General features: G+C 37.2%; 1 protein-coding gene across 1 annotated transcript in view; it reads right to left on the bottom strand.

The window, feature by feature from the left end:
• LOC136719163 (phosphofurin acidic cluster sorting protein 2) overlaps positions 1 to 17728 on the bottom strand; it is a 156988-nt gene extending 139260 nt beyond the window's left edge. The window contains exon 1 of the mRNA XM_066697011.1: positions 17229 to 17728. Within this exon, the coding sequence (XP_066553108.1) occupies positions 17229 to 17581 (353 nt within the window). The 5' untranslated portion in view covers positions 17582 to 17728. The remainder of the gene's footprint in view (positions 1 to 17228) is intronic.
• Between the last annotated feature and the right edge of the window lie 7276 nt (positions 17729 to 25004).

Below are 25004 nucleotides of genomic sequence, written 5' to 3'. Positions count from 1 at the left end.
TTAACTCAATCAAGCCCAACACGGGGACCTACAAATGTGGTCAGCAATCCCATAACTGCATAAAACCACAAATAAGTCACCTAATAAAAACAAATCTGTAGACTTTTTGTGTTTGGAACACTTGAATGCTTCTCTTTCATTCATTTCTCTATAGGTTGTTACCTAGGCCACATGTGTGTGTGGATGGTACTGTAGCTGTGGCAATTTTCTTTTTGAAGTTGAAAAGCAAGGTTTGCAGAGTACAGGAAGTAGGCTATACACACACATATGTAGCACAATAATGTATACTCAAATAGAAAAGCAGCTTAAATGTTGACAGCACAAAAAAGCTACTCCAACTGCAAACTCCACACCATCCTTTTTTTTCTGCACCAAAACAATTGATTTATCCATTTCACATGTGCTTTTTAAAGGGCAGAAATGACTGACAAAACACTCACCTTGAAAAGGGGTTTTGTCTGATATGACTATTGCATTTGTTTGTGTTGTTTGCCTGGCTGGAGTCAGGAAGATTCTCTCAATTACTTTAATTCACAATTTATATTTTCTTCTTAATTAAATTGTAAATGCTAAATTGTAAATGTAAATGCTACTACTAAACAATCATATCATTTTCATATATACTGGATACTTTTTACTAGTCTTCCTGACAGTGTTATGTTACAAAGGGAAAATGCAGTATAACTGCAATCAGTCCAATGTCTGGCTGAAAAGACCAAGCAAAAACCCTGCAAGCTCTACAGCTCATTCCCCAGCTGTTAACCACAACAACAAAAAAAACTATACCACCCTTGGTCCCAGAAGGTCAATCCCACTCTGACAGACAGCATCAGAAGTCCTCCTCACAGACTTACAATAGACAAACTGAAACAATTTAACTGCCTTTCTACCAAAGAGGCCAGGTTTAAAGATACCATTCCAAATACTGTAGAGACAGCTAGACAAATACACACATAAATAGTGCAGACCAATAGGGAAGGCTAGTGTTTTTCTCACAATCTGGGGTTAATTTACCCCACAGTAAGTGATTTTTAATTTCTGGCAAAGGAATTTTAAGCAGTTTATCCCACTGGTTCTGTCTGTCTACTCAGCGATATTTACAATACATTACTCAGCTGTTTACACCAGGAAAAACAAAAACAAAAACAAACACAAAAAAACAGCCTCCAATCTCTGCAGAAGGGACCCAGGAAAATTGAGCAATGGGAGGCATTGTGGGCATTTTAGAGGACAAAACATGACACTATCAGCAAAATTCAAAATGAAAAAAGTCAAACAAAAGCTGCTTAATCCTACATGCTTTGGAAGAAATCTAAATTTTGCAGTTTACATTGTGGAGTTCACAATATCCAGCAACATATTACTAGCTTGTAGAAGTCCAATGATTGTCTTTCCGACTACTACCTATATCTGAAAAGGGATTTCTGCTTCACCCCAGATGTTGAAAGTGATACATGATGGACTGTAAAATGGCTGCTTAAAAAAGCATACATGCAGGAGCAGACCATTCATATTTTGTGGATGAATGATGATCAATAATTAGTATTTGTTCAACCATCTACTGAACAGAATTCAGTGGCAAAAACAAATACATATAGAATTGAGGAAAATTCATGAATTACACTACAATGACATTGTCAATGAGGTTGTTAATCGGTCAAATGAAACCGATACACAATTGGCATACAGATATCCATATATTCAGAAATTACAGCAACGACCATTCACAGCAACGCTCTGTAAACTCTAAAAACAGGATGAAAATGGGGAAAGGGAAAAACAGTTAAAAGACAAATCGCCGACCTTTTGCTCTAAAACAGTTCACAAATGAGGTGACAGATCCAGTTCTCTCCCAGATTAAGAAAGAAAAAATCAGAAAGAGGAGCTTCCTTTGAGCAAGTGAAATGAATCTAGAATAACTCAAAGTAACTTTGCTGGAAGGTCTTAGTGGTTTGTTTATATTGTGCCAAATAAGCAAACCCAGTGCAGGCAGAGCAATGGAATGAAAACAATGTGAACGGTCTCCACAACAGCTGTTGTACTCACTGGAAAAGGAGCATTTCAGCTGTACTGTGTCCCTCAGTCTCTCAATACCCGGAGTCCTCTGGCCGACATGTGAAGTTGCATTCAGAGTGACAGCTAGACAGCACCTGTGGTCCCTTATTATTGGCATGCTTATGGCCTAGATGTCAGAGGGCTTTCGCCAGCAAGTCGCTACAGCTCAGCACTATTATACTAAGAACATGACCACAACCAACTAGAATTTGTTGACCACTGTTTACACTGATGTTTAAGTATAAGGATGCAAGAGTATTTTATTTAAAAAATATATTATACATACCCCTACTATTTATTTATTCACCATTTGTCCCCATTCATGCGTTCCAATTGGTTACAAAACTTAAACTGAGTGAATGTCGCTGACAGAAAACAATAATGTAACTTCCTATTATGCATTCCAAAGCTTTGAAAACAAATTTTGGGAAGTCATTCTGTTGGCAATGCATGTTCACACAGACTTTATTCAGCCTGGCATCACCCCTCTTACCACTCCTTGACATTGGAATATTAAGTTTGAGTAAAAATGTATCACTTAAATTCATTACATTAAAATCATATTTTACTGTAGCTAATTAGACCGTGAGCTCCAAGATGTTACAGAAAGTGCAAGATGAAAACATACATTTCTGAAACAAGCTACCTAGTACATGTGTAACGTATAACGGGAACTTATTTCCATTCTGAACTTAAGTAAAGAGTAAGAGCTTTAGATATCAGTCACTTCAGTAGGGATGTCACCATGTGGTTGTGATTTGTGCTCGAGTCCCCTTAGCAACATGCATGAACACCGCATATTTTTAACCAGTCTACTTTCCACTTTGGAAAAAGGATCTCAGACACACGGTCTATAATTACACATTTCTAACTAAATCTTTTGGACCTTTATTATGTTGGAATGTAGGAGAGTCCAAGTGCTGGGCACTCTTTTAAAACACATTTTACCAAAAAATTGATGGTCATGGGAAAATCTGCACTGCCTCCTGATAAAATCCATGCTCAGCATACTTAAAGGTGCACTGAGTATTAACATTCTCATCCCATAAAAACACCATTATTAACACTCACCATTCTGCTCCTTATTAGTAATACAATTTTAAATGTTTAATTTGCTGAGGCTCAGCTTTTGACAATTCTCAAAATGTCTGCTGTCTGAAGTACTCTCTCATTGAGTTGCTTCAAGAACTCTATGCTAGGATTCCACTCCACCTAAAGTCTCTCTCTCTCTCTCTCTCTCAATTTATCTTGCTCTCTATGAAATGGGGTTAAACGGGATGAGCAGCTTTTTCGAGAGATATGTCACATGGAGTTCATGTGACAGGCCACTGAATGAGAATGCTTCAAGCAACATTTTTAGGTTTATTATTATAATTCTAAAATAAACTTAAATAGAATGGCAGGTGAAAATACTTCAATGAAACACCACTCAGTAGACTTCTAAAGCAAAATGGATATTGTGGCAGTGTACTTGTAGGATGGAGGACACCTTCCACCATATTAGTGGATGCAATTACTTGAATAAAGCAAAAGGATTGGCCATCTCTGTACTGTATGTGTCACTTCAAGCATCTCCCACCAACACCAGAGCATCTGTCATCAAGTACACAGCTGTTTCTCCTCACTGCACTGTTCCCAGACCAGCACACACTATACACACTGGTCTAAAAACAATGTGTTCCCCACAAACCCCAGGGAGGAAAAGAGCAAAACACACAAGTATCATTCCAGACCACCAAAGTACACTATCCTGAGGATGAATGGCAGCACTTGTATATTATCTCTTTCCCAATTCCATTCAAATTGATTTCATTAGCACGCCAACTGTCAACTTCAATAACTAACGCACAACAACAGATGTATAAAAATAACAATTATAGTACTGCATTTAACTGTATTTTTCTTTTTTTGTAATACAGTAGAACACTGTGGTTTGTGCTTTATTTTAAATCTTAATTAACATTAGATGTATTCTTTAGTTGTTGTTTTTTTTAAATGAACCTTCCATTGTTCATTACATATTCAGTATATGGGTTTGGCTTTAGACCTACTGAATTTCAAACCTATTTAGCTCATGGCCGCACTGAAAGACTTTTCTGGAGACTGACTCAGATGCTTTTAATAGAAGAGAAATAGGCTCTAATGGCAGTAGTGGATGGGACACTAACTGTTGCAGTTCATTATTTTCATAAACTGTCAATCCTTACTTTGATTTTATCACATTGCACATGAAAACAAGAAAATCAGTCTGTAAGATAGACAGGAGACAGCACACTTGCAAACATCCCAAAAATTAGCCTGGGATTGTAAGTAAGTTCTTAAACTTATTAAAAACACTCCAGGTCAGTCACTGCAATCCCAGGAAACTGGTCTTCTGGTGATCCTAAAAATATACAAGACAACCGCAGGTGGCAGAGGATTTAGTTATAGGGCCCTGAAACTGTGAAATGATCTTCCAACCTATGTAAGAGATGCTTCCTCTGTATCAGGCTTTAAATCACGTCTGAAGACTCATCTTTTCAATCTCAGTTTTTCGAGACACCCTAAGCCTTAATGCACATGCTACAGTGCATCCAGAAAGTATTCACAGTGCTTCACTTTCTCCACATTTAGGTTATGTTACAGCCTTATTCCAAACTGGATTAAATTCATTATTTTCCTCAGAATTCTACAAACAATACCCCATAATGACAACGTGAAAGAAGTGTGTTTGAAATCTTTGCAAATTTATTAAAAATAAAAAACAATAAAAGCACATGTACATAAGTATTCACAGCCTTTGCTCAATACTTTGTTGAAGCACCTTTGGCACCAATTACAGCCTCAAGTCTTTTTGAGTATGATGCTACAAGCTTGGCACACCTATTTTTGGGCAGTTTCTGCCATTCTTCTTTGCAGGACCTCTCAAGCTCCATCAGGTTGGATGGGGAGCGTCGGTGCACAGCCATTTTCAGATCTCTGCAGAGATGTTCAATCGGGTTCAAGTCTGGGCTCTGGCTGGGCCACTCAAGGACATTCACAGAGTTGTCCTGTAGCCACTCCTTTGTTATCTTGGCTGTGTGCTTAGGGTCGTTGTCCTGTTGGAAGATGAACCTTTGCCCCAGTCTGAGGTCCAGAGCGCTCTGGAGCAGGTTTTCATCAACGATGCCTCTGTACATTGCTGCATTCATCTTTCCCTCGATCCTGACTAGTCTCCCAGTTCCTGCCGCTGAAAAACATCCCGACAGCATGATGCTGCCACCAACATTCTTCACTGTGGGAATGGTATTGGCCAGGTGATGAGCGATGCCTGGTTTCCTCCAGACATGACGCTTGCCATTCAGGCCAAAGAGTTCAATCTTTGTTTCTCACAGTCTGAGAGATCTTCATGTGCCTTTTGGCAAACTCCAGACGGGCTGTCATGTGCCTTTAACTGAGGAGTGGCTTCCGTCTGGCCACTCTACCATATAGGCCTGATTGGTGGAGTGCTGCAGAGATGGTTGTTCTTCTGGAAGGTTCTCCTCTCTCCACAGAGACACGCTGGAGCTCTTCCAGAGTGACCATCGGGTTCTAAGGGCCTTCTCCCCCGATCGCTCAGTTTGGCTGGGCGGCCAGCTCTAAAAGTCCTGGTGGTTCCCAACTTCTTCCATTTACGGATGATGGAGGCCACTGCGCTCATTATGACCTTCAATGCTGCAGACATTTTTCTGTACCCTTCCCCAGATCTGTGCCTCGATACAATCCTGTCTCGGAGGTCTACAGACAATTCCTTGGCCTTCATGACTTGGTTTGTGCTCTGACATGCACTGTTAACTGTGGGACCTTATATAGACAGGTGTGTGCCTTTCCAAATCATGTCCAATCAACTGAATTTACCACAGGTGGACTCCAATCAAGTGGATCAGTGGAAACAGGAAGCACCTGAGCTCAATTTTGAGTGTCATGGCAAAGGCTGTGAATACTGATGTACATGTGCTTTTTTTGTTTTTTTATTTTTAATAAATTTGCAAAGATTTCAAACAAACTTCTTTCACGTTGTCATTATGGGGTAGAATTTTTAGGAAAATAATGAATTTAATCCATTTTGGAATAAGGCTGTAACATAACAAAATGTGGAAAAAGTGAAGCACTGTGAATACTTTCCGGATGCACTGTACATTGACCTGTTTTCACCCAACACACCATTGATCCACACACCCATGTTTTCTTCTACTCATATTTGTAACCACTACGAAGTACAGGCTTGTAGTTTTGTGTCAGCGGGGAGATTAATGCTGTGGATTTACAGCAGAGCGCCAGATCACTGTGTTTATATGTTTTAATAGCCCATTGCTGTCTCTCGCAGGACCATCTTGCTCTTCCGCCTTCCAGTTTCCCTTAAATTTCAGACACTATCATTGGCTCACGGTGCCTCTTGCGCTGCCCGCCCACCTCAGAAGCCATGACAGCAAAACACGTCTCCTCCCCGTTCGCAGGTCCTCATATTTTAGATTTAATTAATCAAGGAGATGAGCTGCGAGATTCACTTCTATGTCTCTTCCGCAATTTTTTGCGTTCGCACCTTGCTAACATTTTTGATTGAATCCTGCCCCGTGTCTGAATTTTTACTACATTTCATAAGGATGATAGTCAAGGTGCCTTTACTTGGAGCACAAATAAAATCTGCTGTGAAACCATTAAGCACCTTCACAAGCTTCAAGTAGGGCTGGGCGATATGACTTAAAAATAATATCTCGATATATATATATATATATATATATATACACTCACCTAAAGGATTATTAGGAACACCTGTTCAATTTCTCATTAATGCAATTATCTAACCAACCAATCACATGGCAGTTGCTTCAATGCATTTAGGGGTGTGGTCCTGGTCAAGACAATCTCCTGAACTCCAAACTGAATGTCTGAATGGGAAAGAAAGGTGATTTAAGCAATTTTGAGTGTGGCATGGTTGTTGGTGCCAGACGGGCCGGTCTGAGTATTTCACAATCTGCTCAGTTACTGGGATTTTCACGCACAACCATTTCTAGGGTTTACAAAGAATGGTGTGAAAAGGGAAAAACATCCAGTATGCGGCAGTCCTGTGGGCGAAAATGCCTTGTTGATGCTAGAGGTCAGAGGAGAATGGGCCGACTGATTCAAGCTGATAGAAGAGCAACTTTGACTGAAATAACCACTCGTTACAACCGAGGTATGCAGCAAAGCATTTGTGAAGCCACAACACGTACAACCTTGAGGCGGATGGGCTACAGCAGCAGAAGACCCCACAGGGTACCACTCATCTCCACTACAAATAGGAAAAATAGGCTACAATTTGCACAAGCTCACCAAAATTGGACAGTTGAAGACTGGAAAAATGTTGCCTGGTCTGATGAGTCTCGATTTCTGTTGAGACATTCAGATGGTAGAGTCAGAATTTGGCGTAAACAGAATGAGAACATGGATCCATCATGCCTTGTTACCACTGTGCAGGCTGGTGGTGGTGGTGTAATGGTGTGGGGGATGTTTTCTTGGCACACTTTAGGCCCCTTAGTGCCAATTGGGCATCGTTTAAATGCCACGGCCTACCTGAGCATTGTTTCTGACCATGTCCAACCCTTTATGACCACCATGTACCCATCCTCTGATGGCTACTTCCAGCAGGATAATGCACCATGTCACAAAGGTCGAATCATTTCAAATTGGTTTCTTGAACATGACAATGAGTTCACTGTACTAAACTGGCCCACACAGTCACCAGATCTCAACCCAATAGAGCATCTTTGGGATGTGGTGGAACGGGAGCTTCGTGCCCTGGATGTGCATCCCACAAATCTCCATCAACTGCAAGATGCTATCCTATCAATATGGGCCAACATTTCTAAAGAATGCTTTCAGCACCTTGTTGAATCAATGCCACGTAGAATTAAGGCAGTTCTGAAGGCGAAAGGGGGTCAAACACAGTATTAGTATGGTGTTCCTAATAATCCTTTAGGTGAGTGTGTAATATATATATATATATATATATATATATATATAATTATTATTATTTTTTTTTAGAAGTTTGGGCGATACACGATATATATCTCAATATTTCTTGTTTTTATCCAATCAAGCCACAAAATAAGACCAAAGACATTCAAACTACAAGTATTTCGTTAATCCTTCAATAAGCAAAACTAACAAATACCACATGCAGGCTGTCATGGTAAATATATGCAGAATGCAAGACATCACAGGGCAAGTGTGTGATTACTATTACGTGTGTTATGTTGTTATGGGATATATATATATATACACATATATACACACACACATAAGTTTAAAAATAGCTGGCGTTACAATAGTTTTAATAAATCTTAAATGCGGGGTGCCTTATCCCAGGGATTTTATATAGAACTATTATCATTAACATGGTACAGCAGCTCCCGTCTAAAAACAGTCCATATTCATTGATGTCTCAAAAATTATTTATCGGAGAAAAAGTGAACATCATAATGCTTACGCGTTTCGTCTTATCTTCCTCAGAGCACATATATACATATACACATTATGATTTACTGTCACATATCAACAATAACACAAGTAATAGTAATCACGCAACACATGCGCTGTAAAATGGTATAGATTCAGGAAGATTTACCACAGCCGGGTTTATAGTGGTGCATTTAACATCTGGTAGACAGGGACATTTCTTTCTGACTGTCACGTTTCGATTCTACTTAGAAGTACGGCACGTTGTTAATACAAAATAGTTATAATAATAATAATAATAATAATAATAATAATAATTATAATACAACTGTTGAACCACTTCACCATCTTAATAAAAAGAAAACGATACTTTCTGCATGTTTGCATTGCTTTACAATTAATTAAAATGCAAACAAACGTTATTATTAATTTTATACAAATTATATCAATCTATATTATCGGGGGTGGGGGGTGCTTGGAGATCGAGTTTAGCCCGGCGACGAGAGCGGGGGGCAACGTGTGCGCTTGTGCATTAAAGTATCTCTTGGTTGCGTTGGTTATTGTTTGTCAGTTCACTGTCCTCCATGTCTGTCTGTGTTTCTGATGCACATTTCTTGCCGCATCCGACACGTGTGGAAGAACCGGGAAGAACGCAAAGCGTCCTACTGATGAAAAATACTGCCGTAAAGATTGCAATTTGCGACACCACGATATAAACGATATAGCACAATATGAAACGATAGACGTTTTTCTATTGTCATACGATATATATCGTCATATCGCACAGCCCTAGCTTCAAGATATCTATACAAAAGCAAATCAAGAAAGTAAGCAGATGTCATGCAACACCAAAGCCCTTCGTTGAGCTTGATGAACCCACATGCAAACCATGTTTTTTTTTGTTTTTTGTTTTTTTAGATTTAATCCTAAGGAATCATTTAGTGAAAAATGATTTCAGCACAATAAACAATATTATAGTTTTATGCATTAGTTGAATGCATTAGTCTTATCTTTCTCAAAACAAGGAAGAGGAATTAAGGCAGCTAAAGAGGGTTCCTGAACAGTATAGAAATGTATCCTCTTTTTCGTTAGGATGACAGGAGGAACAAAAAAAATGGGTGTTCCAGTTAAACAAAGCACTTTACTGGTTTTCTCTGCATGGCAAGGTTGTATAGCAGAGCCTGTTTGTGTCAGTCATCGTCATTAATTTTAATTGACAAAATAAATTGCAGCTACAGTCTTCTTGGATAATTAAATTCAAAGCAAACTTTCAAAACTTAGAAAGTGTGTAAACATATTTCAAGTGTGTACACACTCTCAGTTTTGCAAGTTTGCTTTGCATTTGATTATTCTGATCCAACAAGACTTTAACTGCAATTTATTTTGTCAATCAGACACAGTCTTTGTTCTTTGTTTTCTACTATACCACAAATGTGTTTTTTGTGAAGCTGTAATACAACTAAACATTTTTTGGTTTCTCATTTTCACCGTTAGCTGACCATTGTCTGAATATCTAAATCATAGCCATTAGTGTCCATTGGGCACACAAAGAGGAGTGTTGCATCTGTTGTTTTGTTGCTAACGTTGGCTCAATACATTGCTTAAAGAGCTAAACAGAATAGATATGGAAAGCAGGTCATTAGAGAGAGGGTAACAAAACAAAAAGGTCCTTAAAAAATAGAGTATAAATCTGGGATTGGGAACCACAACTGAAGTGTCATACATTTTCTTTGTTGAGTCTCTTTAAGCAATAGTGTCTTTCCTAAGATGGTTGTCTAATAGGAGGGGTTGTACATTTTCTGTAGATCCCCAGAGGAGATGACTGCATCACAGCTGGAATGAACAGTGTTGCTCCTGCTCTACAAGTTTTTGTTCTATCCAGATCATTAACTGCTTAATTGAACCAATTGTGTGTCCTAATTAGTCAAAATGGCCATGTGTTCAAGGTATCTATTGATTGGTAATTAAGAGAGACCTGGAAAATCTGCAGGATTGCTGCTCTTCAGGAACAGGGTTTGCCGACCCTGTTCTAGACTGTATAATCCAGGCCATATTTCTCCTCAAAACCATATTTGAAAACACCACAGGAGTAATTGCAAAATTGTCAGGAGAATGACCATCATGCAATGCAATGGATACATTACTCAATTTGTGTATATATTTACTGTATGTATGTGTATTGTGGCAGGAGAGAGCACCCTGCCACTTTATGAGACTACAGACCCCAAGAGCCTGTGCAAGCAATTTATGGGTGGGGCCAGTGACAAATATCAATGGCTGTAGCCTGTTGGAGCTGGGAGACTTAATTGACTGATTGGCCAGCATGAAAATACAGCATGGTTGGCCAATCAGTCAAAAACTCGCACATATATATGTGGTGGTGCAGTATTGGAATGAGTGCAAAATGGCCACCCTGAAAGGTACTACTTTCCCAAAAGTACTGGGGAATGAATCCGCATTGGGGAGAACCTGAAGCAGCGCTCCAAATGATTGGCCTAGCTCCTACATAAAGGAATGAAGACTGCACACCTTTGTGTTGGGGCGATTTAGAAGAGTTGGAGAAACTAGTAATTGCCAATTTGCTTTGAGGCTTTAATGCGGACTGCGATTATGGATTTGGGTTTGATCTTTTGTTAGTTTGTGTTTTGTGTGTAGAGCGAGACAGGGAAGGAGTTAAGGTAGGCTCCAGGAGGCCTAGATTTTGTTTTGGGTTGTTTTTGTTTTGATTATCCACAAAGCACTGTATATAATACATTATTTACCATATCCTGACCTGTGTGCGACTGTTTCCCTAGACCCTGCCTTATTTCAAGAGCCCAGCAACAACTCTGCCACAATGCATAACATACAGACAAACTTTCTCCTGTACTTCCCATCATTACTGCAAATCCATCTCAGTGCTGCTGAGCATGTTTCTCTTTGATCATGTGAAAGACAGGAGACAACTCTGCAGGACAGGGGACTTTAATAGGTGAAATGGCATTTACCTTTACACTAACCACAAATACAACTCCCTAATTGATCAATTTAATCATATGGGGCCCCTCTCACAAGGAACACAAGGATCTGCATTTTGCTGAAGCATTTTTATTTTATGAAAAAGAAGCATTTTGTTTTTATCATCTTTATAAGTACTGGAAATAACATGGTGTGTTCAGTCCCATTCCAATTAAACTCCAATCAAATGTAATGCATAATTTAAATTGTATCACACTCCTAATTGATTTGGGTGTAAAATACATTATTTAACTGATATAATTCCAGGGTATTTTAAACTCTCATGTCAGCATAAAACAGTAAAGGATAAGCTCTCTGTATCTCTGTGCAAATGCACTAGGGAGATTTCTTCTTATTGCCTCAGTTCTCACTTGCAGAATGTGAACCAAGATGAATTTGTTCAATTTTCCAAATCTTAACATGAAAGAGTTTGAACTTTACAAGAGAGGGTGTGATTCTGGTTTGGTTACACAAGTAATTTCTGTACTTTAACAGGAATCTATGCTATATATATTTTTAGGGCTGCCTCGATGAATCTGGACTATTAATCAACTAATTAATTGACTGACGATCAAAATTTTCTCCATTTAAATTGAGCAGATTATTATTATTATTTTTTTCATTATGACTAGCGATTACACGGTTCACACTAGAAGCACCGACCGAACTACTACACAAATGGAGTAATTACTGGTATAAATATCATCAAAGCCCGTAGTCTACACAGTCAAAACAAATAAATGAAACAAGTGTTAATCACTTTCAGTGTCCACTCAATCTGAATACAGTTTAAGAAGACACTTGTAATGCTATACAATGCGTATGTTTTTCAAGCACATGAAATTCTGTAGACAGAGGTAGAGATTGCGACTTGAACTTGATTTGCATTTATGCAGCTAAAACTCCATAGGCATATTTAATGTCACAAACGGGTATGCACAGTGTATTCAGTAATACTGAGCAATTCAAATTAAAAGCGCTTCTAGAGTTATATTATAAAAGCGAATCATGAAAGATATAGAGTACTGTACAGTATCCGCTCAAAATCTGGAGGGTTACAAGCCACTATAGGGAAAACTGTCTAGTTTTGGATTCAAACTGGATTTGGAAGGAAACATTGATGACAAAGGAAAGGTTTTCTGTTTCATTTTCATTTTTCGTTTTTCTTACAAGGGCAGCATGAGTAGTTCACAAAATCATGTGAGCAAAACATCCGTAGACAGTTGCTAATAGCGATTATATTTTACTTTGCTGATTATACTTATTTAGTGTATTTTTAATATACATTTCTATCTTACCATTCCTGTTCAGCATTGTTATACTGTAATATCAATGCCTAGTATTTATTAAGGTATTACTGTGTGGCAAAATCACTTAAAGACTGTTATACCTATTTTAATAAATGCCTGAATAATCTATCGATTAATCAACTAATGCCCATTGTTTAACTGATCAAAAATTGTAATCAATTGACGGCCCTAATATATACATATATACATAGGCGTAGGTTTAGGGGGTCCCCCCCAATGTTGAGAACATTTAATAGTCCCCCCCAATAATGTGTGTCCGGCTCCATAGACATAGTGGATGCATCCCCCCCAATTCTGAAACCAATTTTCAAACCTACGTCACTTTGTGTGTATATATATATATATATATATATATATATATATATATACACATACATATATACACACACACACACATATATACATTATACAGACACATACACAAAAACACATAAAAATGACTATAGTGCAAAAAAGAAGGCCATCGATTTTCATTTGAGCATTCAGATACACTTGCAAGTTGTAATCTGCTATTCATTTGGAATATAATGTTCTTAATGTATGTTCTACAGCTGTTTTTAAGTTCATAATTAAATCAACTACTCAGCAGGATGCACTATATGGAAACTTAAATGGAGAGAGTCTACTCCAGCTAATTTTAAACATCTTAATTATGCTCATGATGATACCAATATAATCTATTGATTGTACTCCACAATAATAATTGATGAAATCAAACGTGTAATTAAATTTGCAAACAATTTTTATGTACATAAAAACTTGACTTCTATATGTTATGGTTATGGCTTCTGTATGTGTGGTTGCTTAAAGGCACAGAGACAATACAATACAATATCTGTGAAAAGACTAGTAATGATACAGGGATCTTGAATAAACTGTTTTATTACTTCATTTAATACATATTTTGCTTTTAAATCTTTTTACATTTTTAAAAGTCTCAACAGCAGCTACTGCTACATTGTCACATATTTGGCAATGTGTTGGCTAACTATTTACAACACTCTATTACGGTTATACGATATATGATAGATATCGGCATACCTGAATTATTTTATTCACGATAAAATATGTATTTGGGTTGGATTATATCATGTTTTTTAGCCAGAATAAAAAGATGTCATCCGCTAAACAAAAAAACAAGAAAGTATACATTTGAGAAAGTAAAAAGGTATTGACAGATGAGGAAGGCACAACACAGAGACCATGCTCTGGCATGAAGGCACTCCTCCTCTCCTGGAAATGTAACAGTGGTGAAGACTGAACTTCCCAACCAAATAAATGAGATGGTACCCAAGAAGGACAAGAATTCAGCAGTTTTAGTTTTAAACCAAGCGATTAATGACTAGCTAAGCTTACATGCTGTTCTTTGGAGTAACAAAAATAAAGATTTGTACATTTAAGGGCCTATCTTTTCTACATTCTTAAAAGTTGTTTTACATTTGCTGGACTACTGCCCTTTTCACGTCATGTAAGTAGAGACGTTCTTAATGCACATCTCCCAGGCCTACAACATTTAATATTTAATATCTGTGATTGCAAAGCAAAAAAGTAACAAAATGAACTGCTGTCCAAATTATTCTTCACTTCTAAGTGTTCCCTGTTTGTATTCTGTTCACTAGATGCTTAGTTTTATTTACAGAGGCATTTGCGGGAAATGTCATATACTATTTACAATACCCTTGGTAATATACGTGTAATCAAATTCACAATCCACATTCATGTATGTGATATTTCTTGTTCCAACATAGCAAGTCAATTGTTTAGGTCTGTACATAATTGAAATAGTCATTCTGTATATATATATATTAGTTACAATGTGGGCAGTAAGTCGGTTAATAATAAATCCACATACATGTAGGAACAGTAAAATGTACAGAGATTCAAATTAAAAGGATCAATCAATGTTTTGCTGTGGAAAGTGTCTTTGCAGGAAAGGAAGGCTACTTCAACAACAAACAAATACAACAAACAAAACAGAAGCTTTCATTATTTCTAAATTTTTGGAAGGAATAACCCACACACGACAAAAATAAAAATGGTGATCCAATGTGAAGCTTCCAGTATGTGTCTGACACAAACGTATCATCTTCCATTATAACATTTTGGAGTTAAAAGTAGTCAGTGGTTTATTTGCAATCCACACAAAAGTTCTGGAATTGCTTATTCCAAAAAATGCTTATACTGTAGATGTAGAAAACTCAGACATCAAATAAGGCAGGTGCTATGAACTGGCAATGAAATGCACTAATAAGAGCCATCCTCAAACACTATCTTTTCAAACAGAATATAAAATTGGCCTCTGGATATAGCACATTTGATTCAATTCTGACACACATGTAGGTAGGCTGATTGGTAGTTGAAGCCAGTGTTCCAACAAATACCGACATATATATTCACTCAGTTTCTGTGCCAAATAAAATCACACATGTTAACAAACCTTAGATATTTATGTTGGTTAAGTGAATCTTAGCATTACAATACTGCAAAAAATGTTCAGTAATTCAGTAAAGACAGCTTTAAAATAAGATGCATTTGAAACCCCAGAATGTAGCGAATACAGCAAAAACTGCTCACCAGCTAAAGGAAAGGAAATCAGGGGCTTCAGTCAGCATTGAGGTTTATCTCACTGGATTTCTGAGATCTTCAGGCAAACTTGGCAAATTTCTTGCCCCACTGATTCGATTCGACAAAAAAAGGATTGTTTTGATAAGGAAACCATACTCTGCCTTGTTATTCTGGGGAAAGTCTCAGTTTTTCCTGGAGAGTTTTTCACGTGAAGAACTTTAATTTGCAAAAAATAAAAGGAAAAGCTCAGAGCTTTGTGACTTCAGTACCCATTCCCAGGCCTTTATTTAAATCATATATCTGCTCTTATTATGCATGACGGATTAACAGCAATAGGCTATTTTTTTTTCTTATATCTGTCCTCAAAATAAATAAATCAGTGTGGTACCAGAATGTGTGGTATTTATTATTCTCTTTCTTTCTTTCTGATAGAGTGTTTTGGAATCCAGATTCCTCCATGTACAGGAAACCACTTTTTTTTTTTTTCTTTAAACCACACTTCTGCAGAGATACGATTATAAAAAATATAAATGTTCAAAAAGTTGATTATCATATATTAAAAGAAGGAATTCGCATTGATTTTTACTTTATTCAAAGTATTAAAAAGATTGATTTAATCTAATATGTAAGGCCAAAATTCCTATCATGGGGTATTATAATGTAAATACCTTACTTATGTGTTTCTAGTATAACAGACAACACCAGCAAACTGAAATTCCAAAACAAATTGTCTCTATTAATATAAGTAACAAAATTAAATTAAACAATATTTCTTTCCACACACACTATCAAGTCCTTCCTATAAATAGGAACTCCTGTGCCCCTGCTTTGATAGTTATCTTCTAAATGGGCCAAGTATTTATGCATTTGTATATGTTTGTGATAAGACAATAATGAAATGGTTCCATTTTATTTAATATAGTACATTATAATGCTTGAAACAAGTAGATGGAATGTAATACTTTAAATAATACTTCAGACTGGCATTAATCAGTATGGAATCAAATTAATCCATCTATAGACAATATTTACCAAAAAGGCCAGCCAGATGACGATGACAGGAATAATACAATTCACCATCATCATCATCATCACTAAAACTATTATGAGTGCATAATGTCCACCCGCATTTAATTGTATCAAAAATAAATTATAAGACACTGAAGTATTAGCTAAGTCCAAGTGGTGTGACTAAAGACGCTTGGATAAGATAATAATTTCATTAATTTGTCTCTTTTAGAATAAATGCATAAATAAATAAATAAATAAAATACAAATAAGTGGCAACTAAATGCCAAAGTGTGCAGAGATAATATAAATGAGGTAAATGAGCAGTGTCAGAAATATAGCCACCAAGGGGAAAGTCAATGCAACATATTTTATTACTGCAAACGCTCCCCCTGAGAAAGGGTGCGAATGGAGCTGTAGACCGGTTCTGCCATGCCTTCTTTTGCAGTCTATATCCAGCTTCAAACTGATTTTAAAACAATGGGGCTTCTGAATTCACATCTATGATCAACTCATTAAGTTGGTCACCAAAACGGTTCTTAAAAAAAAAAAAAAATGCAGTTGTGTTTTGCATGCTTGATTGCTTTACACTAAATCTGTTACGCTGCTACTGTAGACAGGATAAACACACACATAATCAAATGACAGGCGGATTATGGATGTGACACAGAACACTGTTCTCAGCTCACCCATCCCTTATTTTGTAAACCGCACATGCAAGGATACAAGAAACCTCAAATGCACGCCTTGCTCTGCACAGCAATTTCACCCAGCTTCACGCACAGCTTGTACGGGCATAGGGAAAACAATAAGAACAGAAATGCAAATAAACAAATCTCTGTGTTTGTTTGTTCGTACCTTGGAACACAGCTTGGAGAAGAGCGATCTATTTCCCAGGTTGCAAAAAGGTTCATAGGGACAGGCATTGGGCCGGAGACCCCCGAAGCTAAGCCCCCAGGTCCAGCTCCCGCTCCGGGTCCTGCCGGTGTGGCCGCCAGTGTTGGACCGCCACCACCGCCGCCGCTGCCTGGGTTCAGGAAGGCGGCCCGAACCCCTCCTCTCTCAACAGCCGCCGCCATCATCGCCTCTCCCGGGTAGCAGCTCAAGCTGACTGTCTGGCGCTGGGGCTCGGTCTCTCTCTCTCTCTCTCGCACACAGTGCCTCCTCCTCTCTCCCTGTAACAACACAGCCAGGACCGGAGAGCCACTCATGGGCGGGGCCTCAGAGCCTGAGCACAGGGGCAGAGAGAAGGTTCTCTGGAGATCCGCTAGGGGGAGATTTTTCTTCTCTTTCTGTTTCTTGACTCTGAATCGATCGTTGCCGTATTAGGATTCGACAAAGTCATGCATAGGCAGCGCACGTTTATTCAACAAATTACAGTTGTCGGTTAGATACTTGTAAAATGTATGTATGCAATTGGCATTTTGTTGTTAATTGACAATTTGTTGTCGATTTTAATTTAGTACCCAAGTGAGCTTTAGTTATTCTGGCCTACTGCAAAATATTATTGGGCAGAACAATATTTTGTGTGAAACTGATTCTTATGAGTGAACTATACCGCTTTTGTATAACTGATTAGTTTTGTATGAATAATGAAATATACAAATTATTTTGCCCAGTAAAATATACACCTAAAATTGACAAATTAATCAACCCAGCAAATTTGAAGACTCTAATAACATACAATTATATATAATACTATAGATGGCAAGGCCAAGACATTAAATAGTTTTTTTTTAAAACTGGATGGTTAGCTTTCTGTATTATTTCTTACTCAAACAAGTTGTGCAATAGGCTTCTAGAACATTCAGGAAGCTTTTCACTGAGAAGGAAAACAGGAAACCACACTACATGCATTAGGGAAATATGATGATGCCACTCAGCTGTGATGAAAAGCCAAGAGAATACTTTATTTGCATCTGGGATAAAAGTGAATCAGCACAAACTGGTGAATCAAATACATAGTCAAGCTCATTTTCCAAGCCCATCTAAACAGAGTTGAATAGAGATGTTTAAAGTACTTGATTCCCGCTCTCACAAACACAATTTCAAGATATGACCTCTCAAGTTCATTAATTGATCAAATCTATTTTGCCATTTTGTAGTGAATGTTATGGTAAGTATCCCAAGAACAGAAGAAAACACATGTTATGTTGAGTTCTTAAGTCCTGGACATAAACAAGTGTCCTAACCCAGCACATTGTGTTTGAATTGTAAAAACAAAATAGTTCAAACTTCTCTACATCTCTATATTTGTACAATATCAATATGTTATAGTTACATCATGTTATATTTAACTGTAAACCTGTCACATAACAAAAAACAGTTAAGCATTCAAATAATTGTATTGCTGAAAGCTGAGATGAATACAATCAGGCATTCATATACTATCAGTACCAGAATTTTCTGATCCACAACTCTATTTCCATTAAGGTTGCCATCTGCTATTGAATATTACACACTCAATCCCTTTCAGCCTGTTTTTATTTACCAGCTTTGAAAGACCAAGTGTTTCCCAGAGGAAAACGTTGGTGTCTTTATATTAGAGTCACTAGTAATGAAGTTTGCCATTTACCGGTTAGTTTTAAATATCTTCTCCTTTGTGCAGCATTCATTTGAGGAACGTCTTATGAGCTCCAAACAGACAAGCCCTCACTTGCCCAAAGTCTTGTGCAAGAATAAGAATACTAGTTCTCTTCAATTCAAGAAACGCACCTTTTTCTTGGGTGGGTGGGGTGTTAGGTGGAAGGGCAGGTTAGAAATTCAGTCAATTTCCAGTGAAGCCAATGGTAATAGTTAATATAAACAATTGCCTATGGAAGTCTCCTGCTGCTGGACTCCAGTTGAAAAAAGGCCTGTACACTACTCATTTGTTGGCAATACTTGTATTGCTAAGAAATCTGGGCACTTTGGGAGTAAAGGATAAGGAGACTTTAGCTCACCCAACACACACACACACACACACACACACACACACACACACACACTTGGTTCTGAATCAATTCTTAAAACCATCAAGTCTTTACAGATTATCTACAATAATCCACTCACAGTACATGTAACTTGTGCATACATGTTTCCAACAGTACTTGGAAATGAGGGACATTATTTATAGGCTGCTAACTAAAATATTTCAAATGACACTTAGAACAGGGGATGTGAGGTTGTTAGTGGAGTTCCACAGGGATCAGTATTAGGGCCTTTGCTTTTTCTAATCTATATTAATGATCTGGACTCTGGAACAGTTAGCAAACTTGTCAAATTTGCAGATGATACTAAAATAGGTGGCTCAGCAGATATAATCTTGGCAACACAGGTTATTCAAGGGGACTTGGATAATATTCAGTTGTGGGCCGACACCTGGCAGATGAAATTCAATGTGGACAAGTGCAAGGTATTACATGCAGGTAACAAAAATGTCCACTATAATTACACTATGGGGGGAATAGAACTAGATGAATTAACGCATGAGAAAGACCTAGGGGTCTATGTGGACGCCTCACTTTCTCCATCCAAACAATGTGGGGAAGCAAACAAAATGTTAGGGTATATTATCAAAAGTGTAGAATTTAGATAAAGGGAAGTAATGTTAAGACTGTACAATGCACTAGTTAGAACTCATCTGGAATACTGTGTACAGTTCTGGGCACCACACTTCAAGAAAGATATCGCAGCTCTAGAGGCAGTTTAGAGGAGAGCAACCAGACTTATTCCAGGTCTGAAGGGAATGTCCTACTCGGAGAGACTGAGGGAACTGAACCTTTTCACCCTGGAGCTGAGGAGACTTTGTGGGGACTTGATTCTAGTCTTCAAAATCATGAAAGGCATCAACAACATCAAACCAGAGGAGCTTTTCCAGATCTGCAGGGACACACGGACCTGGGGACACAAATGAAAATTGGACTTCAAGGCATTCAAGACAGAAAACAGGAGACATTTCTTCACACAGAGGGTTGTCACAATCTGGAACAAACTCCCCAGTGATGTGGTTGAAGCTGATAATTTGGGAACATTTAAAAATAAGACTGGATAGGATCCATGGATCACTTAGTTATTAATGGAAACCAAACGAGCATGATGGGTCGAATGGCCTCCTCTCATTTGTAAACTTTCTTATGTTCTTCTTGTTATGTTCTAGCAGACCAGTATCTCTTGGTGAATATTGAAGATGAAACTTTTGTTTATAAGACACAAAATTAGTTTGTAATTAGATAACAATGAGTTAATAACAGGAAAGGTAAGAGGTTCCATCTGGATATTCCAAATATTCATGGTGAAGCAGGTGCTTTTTTAGTTGCCTCTCCAACCCCACATAATATATACTGTCTGTGGCACATTCACTATAATCGTAGTCAGAACTGTTTCAGGACATACAGTGACTGACGAATAGCATGTCACATTAAGCAATTATCATTCTGTTACAAGTTTCAGCACTTGTTCTGCAAGGCTAGTGGCAACATGTGTGCTACTGTTTATTTCTTTCTTAAATCAAAGTTTAAAATGTATATATGTGTATGGCACCTGCCATGCAGATGTATTATTGCCCCACAAATCAAGTGGTTACAATCAATGTTCTTTAAGGTAAAATTAATAATAAGAATTATAAGTAAATATAAAACACTGACACATGCAAAGTATCAAATCCCATATCTGGACACAAAGGATTTAACGTTAGATGTTAGTCTTTGATTAGAAATTTAAACTAAAATTAATTAGGATGATAATAAGAAGTGCGTACTTACAATTTACATAAACACACACACAGATAAACTGTTAAAGGTTTATTTATTTTATTTATTTACTTTGGTGTAGTAGTTTATCACTCAGTAAAGCACTCTGCGGCAACCCTGCAAAAGGTGCAATACAAATACAAATGTATTGATTGATTGATTGATTGATTGATAACTCTGCAAAGACTTACAAAAATATATACTGTACACCCAAAAATCACTCTTGAAATAAAACATAAGAGCTAAAGAATAGAAAATTAATAACCAAAGTGTCTAAAAAATATGAATGTACTCATCATAGTTGGCAAATGAACAGAATTAATATTTTACCCATGTGTACACTTGGGATGAAACTAAGGACTTGCCTCAGGTTAGAGAACAACACTGCTCAATGAATGATTTCAACATGGACTGAACTTCCACAGAACTAGGAGTGCTTAATTCAAACAAATCACCAGAGCCAGATGGAATTCTTTAAATTGTACTCAAAATAATGCAATGTTATTCATGAACTGTTATAGAGGAGACAGTATTACAAACCTACTGACTGAAAATTTGCTACCCATCCACGAAAAGGGAGTCAAAATCAAACTAGGTAGCTACAGCCTAATCAGTCAAACTTAATTACAGCTGAAGTTGTGGAAACATTAATTTGAGTTACATTTAGGTTATCTATAATCGTATAATCGTAACAGTATTCTAGGGGAGACACAAAGAAAAAAATCTTAGATTGGTTTGAATAAGTAACTGGATACTAATAGAGCATAAGAAATAATGTATTTAGATCAACCTAGATTGCTCCAGTCAAAACCCAGCTGTATAAATGGGTAATTGTAAAAATAATGTGAAATACTGTAAAACGCCCTGGATAAGGACATCTTCTAAGATAGAAATAGTATAGAATAGTATAGCATAGTATAATATAGTATATGAATATTCTGATGTATAACAGGGTTAGGGTTAGGGTTTAAGGTTATGGTTAGGGTTCATGATGTAACAAGGTGGAAGCCAAGGGAATGAACCCAGGTGCAGAGTCAGTTAGGTGTCTGGTGGTGGGTAGCTAAAACAAAGGTACTTAAGCGATTGTTGAGCTGTGCTGTTTCTCAGAAACAAAAGAAGTCAAGCAGTTGAATTAGGGGAAAAAAGACAAGTGCATGACCAGTGGATACCCCCCGGCTTTGGCCAGTAGCCCGTCTACTAGTTTCAGGAGATCTGCAACCTGAGCACCAGGTTGATCTACACCTCTAAGAATCCAACTCCCCATGTTCTGTGAGGTAGTGGGCACCATGGTGCTCTGGGGCACATATGGTAATGACTCGGTAATTGGAAACATGATATGCAAATTTATTCTGGGCTGACATTTAACATGCGCATAGCGCAATCAAATTTCAATTGCGTGAAAGACAGAATTCTGAATATACCAGTTTCATGCGCGATATTTGCATGGCACATTCAACCAATAACTGTGCAAAGCTGTGCTCAAACAGGGGGAATAACAGCACACTGGAGTGGTGCAGGCAGGTTTGCGCAATTTTTTGACCAAGTTGCATATCTTTTGCGTGACACACATTTTTCAGCAGAAAGTTTGAATTTCGGGCCCTTGGGGTTTATGTTGATTTGCTATTGTCTGAAGTGTTAATGAAAAAGGGGTAACACAAATGCTAGGATACAAAAGTGTAGAATTGAGACTAGAAGACATGATGTGAAAATTATATTATACTTCAAGCTCAACCATAACATGAAAACACAAGGTTATGTAGAAATGAACTTTCTATGCTTGAAAATAGGGGGCATTTCTTTACACAATGTTGTGGATAAGAGGAACAGATCTACTACAGTACACCATGGATGAGATTCTTGGCCTGGTTAATAACCAGCAATCAACTAAATAAATTAGTTACTTAGTGTCCTTATTTTTCAAATTCTTTAAGTGTATAAGAAATTATTCACCCCCACATAACCCCTTGCTGTGAAATATAGGTAATATACGTGTTTCATATATAATCTGACTCAAGGCAATAATGTCAGATAAGGAACACTGCAGATAGGGAAAAAAATGTGAATTAAAAATATTTTTAAATTTTTAATAATACTTAAAAAAAAAGGGGGCAAGACATTGGTAAGGCATTAACACAGATTGCATCTCTACTGGGGATTTTTTCCCCCTTGACTTTGTATTTATTTGTTTATTTATTTTTTATTAGTATCAGATTTTGTCATCTTGGGTTTTTCAATCCAGAAGTGAACTGTGAACTGCAAATGTATAACTCTGTGTGTAGTGTTACCCTGTGGTGACTGATGCTGTCCAATAATCAAGATGAGTAAGGAGTGAGGGAAGAGTAACAGTGCTGTTAATGATTGTAGCTGCCCAAAATACATTGCTTCTGGTAACTGAGAGACATGGGTGAGCTATTTTGTGTGTGTGCGTGTGTGTGTGTTTTTCAACACGAAACACAATGAAGTGTTAATTGCAAATTGTGTAGTTCCTTACATAGTTTAAAATGTTTTTATTCTTAAATGCCTATTTTGAGGAAGTTTATTGTCATTATATCACAACACACTAAACAAAATAACTGCAGATGAATTTAAAAAGAGGAGCAAGAATTGCATTGTTTTGATTATTAGACATCCATCTATCCATCTATTTTCTATACCGCTTTTCCTGGTGAAGGTCACGGTGATTATTAGACATTTCAAGTACATATGTTTGAAGTAAACAATTGTAAAGGTATCTTGTGAAGTGGCATCAAGATTAACATTATCATCCATTAAATTAAGCTTTTGATAAAACCCAATATTGCAGATTTTCTAAATGCACTAATTCCTTCTATTATATTCATGGAATCTTCTCAGAATATAAAGTAACATTGATATGCCAGCTCCCTTGCCAGTCTGAGTTTTCAATCGGGCTGTAATACATTCCTAAACAGATGCATTCCAAATGTAATTCTAGATAACAGCCTTGTCAGCCAAAACCATAATGTGTCTTCACAGATGCCAGCGTTAAAAAACTGATGATAAAATATGGTTTTGAGTCCAGTTGCAGAACAAGAAAGCCTTTGTGTTAACATTTACAACTAGTTTTAACAATGGAAACCACTCTGTATCTTTAAAATTTACCAATTTACCATACTCAAATATGTATTGTCCGTGCAAAATACTATAAACATTTTAGTAAAACAAACAATACAGAATTACTTCTAAAGTGTTTTTAAAAAGGCGTAAGCCTTTTAATTAACACTAAATAAGAGTTGAACACCTCTCTTTTGTTTTCAGTAAGTGAATAATGTTATTAATACATATTTAAGAGATAACTTTAAAGTGTTCACAAAGCCATACTACAATGTTAGCAGTGAAAAACAAAGCATAATAATAATAATAATAATAATAATAATAATAATAATAATAATAATAATAAAAGCAAGCTAACAAACTAACAAACATTAATAATGTAAGACAGTTATTTGTCAATAATTTGACAGCACTGAACTGATGTGATTTATTCACTTGCTGAATTGCATTGCCTTGCTCTTCTACATGAGTGTTGACTAGAGGTAAACTTCTTTCCTTTCCCTTCAGCTGTACTGGTACTGGAAAAGCATTTCAGATTACACACCCCTGTCTGCTGCTCAAGTTGGCTAGAAGGTAATAGGAAGGAATGAGAGGCTAAGGGGACACCATCTGTTGATGACTGTGTGTCTGTATTTGTGTGTGTATGTAAGCTGTATATTTTGACTTTGTATTTCTGTTTGTGTATGTATGTTCACAACTGGTGTTTGAGCTAGTGTCTTTGTGTGCCTGTATCTATGTGAATTTATGCTGTTGTGTTTGAATTTGAGTGTGTGTTGTTAATTTGTACCAGTGTACATCTGCACTTTGCGTGCATTGTTTCCTTGTGTTTGTA

Source organism: Amia ocellicauda, chromosome 23 (genome assembly GCF_036373705.1).
Source record: "Amia ocellicauda isolate fAmiCal2 chromosome 23, fAmiCal2.hap1, whole genome shotgun sequence".
In the NCBI taxonomy this organism is placed as follows: Eukaryota; Metazoa; Chordata; class Actinopteri; order Amiiformes; family Amiidae; genus Amia; species Amia ocellicauda.
This window is presented reverse-complemented; position numbering and strand designations above follow the sequence as displayed.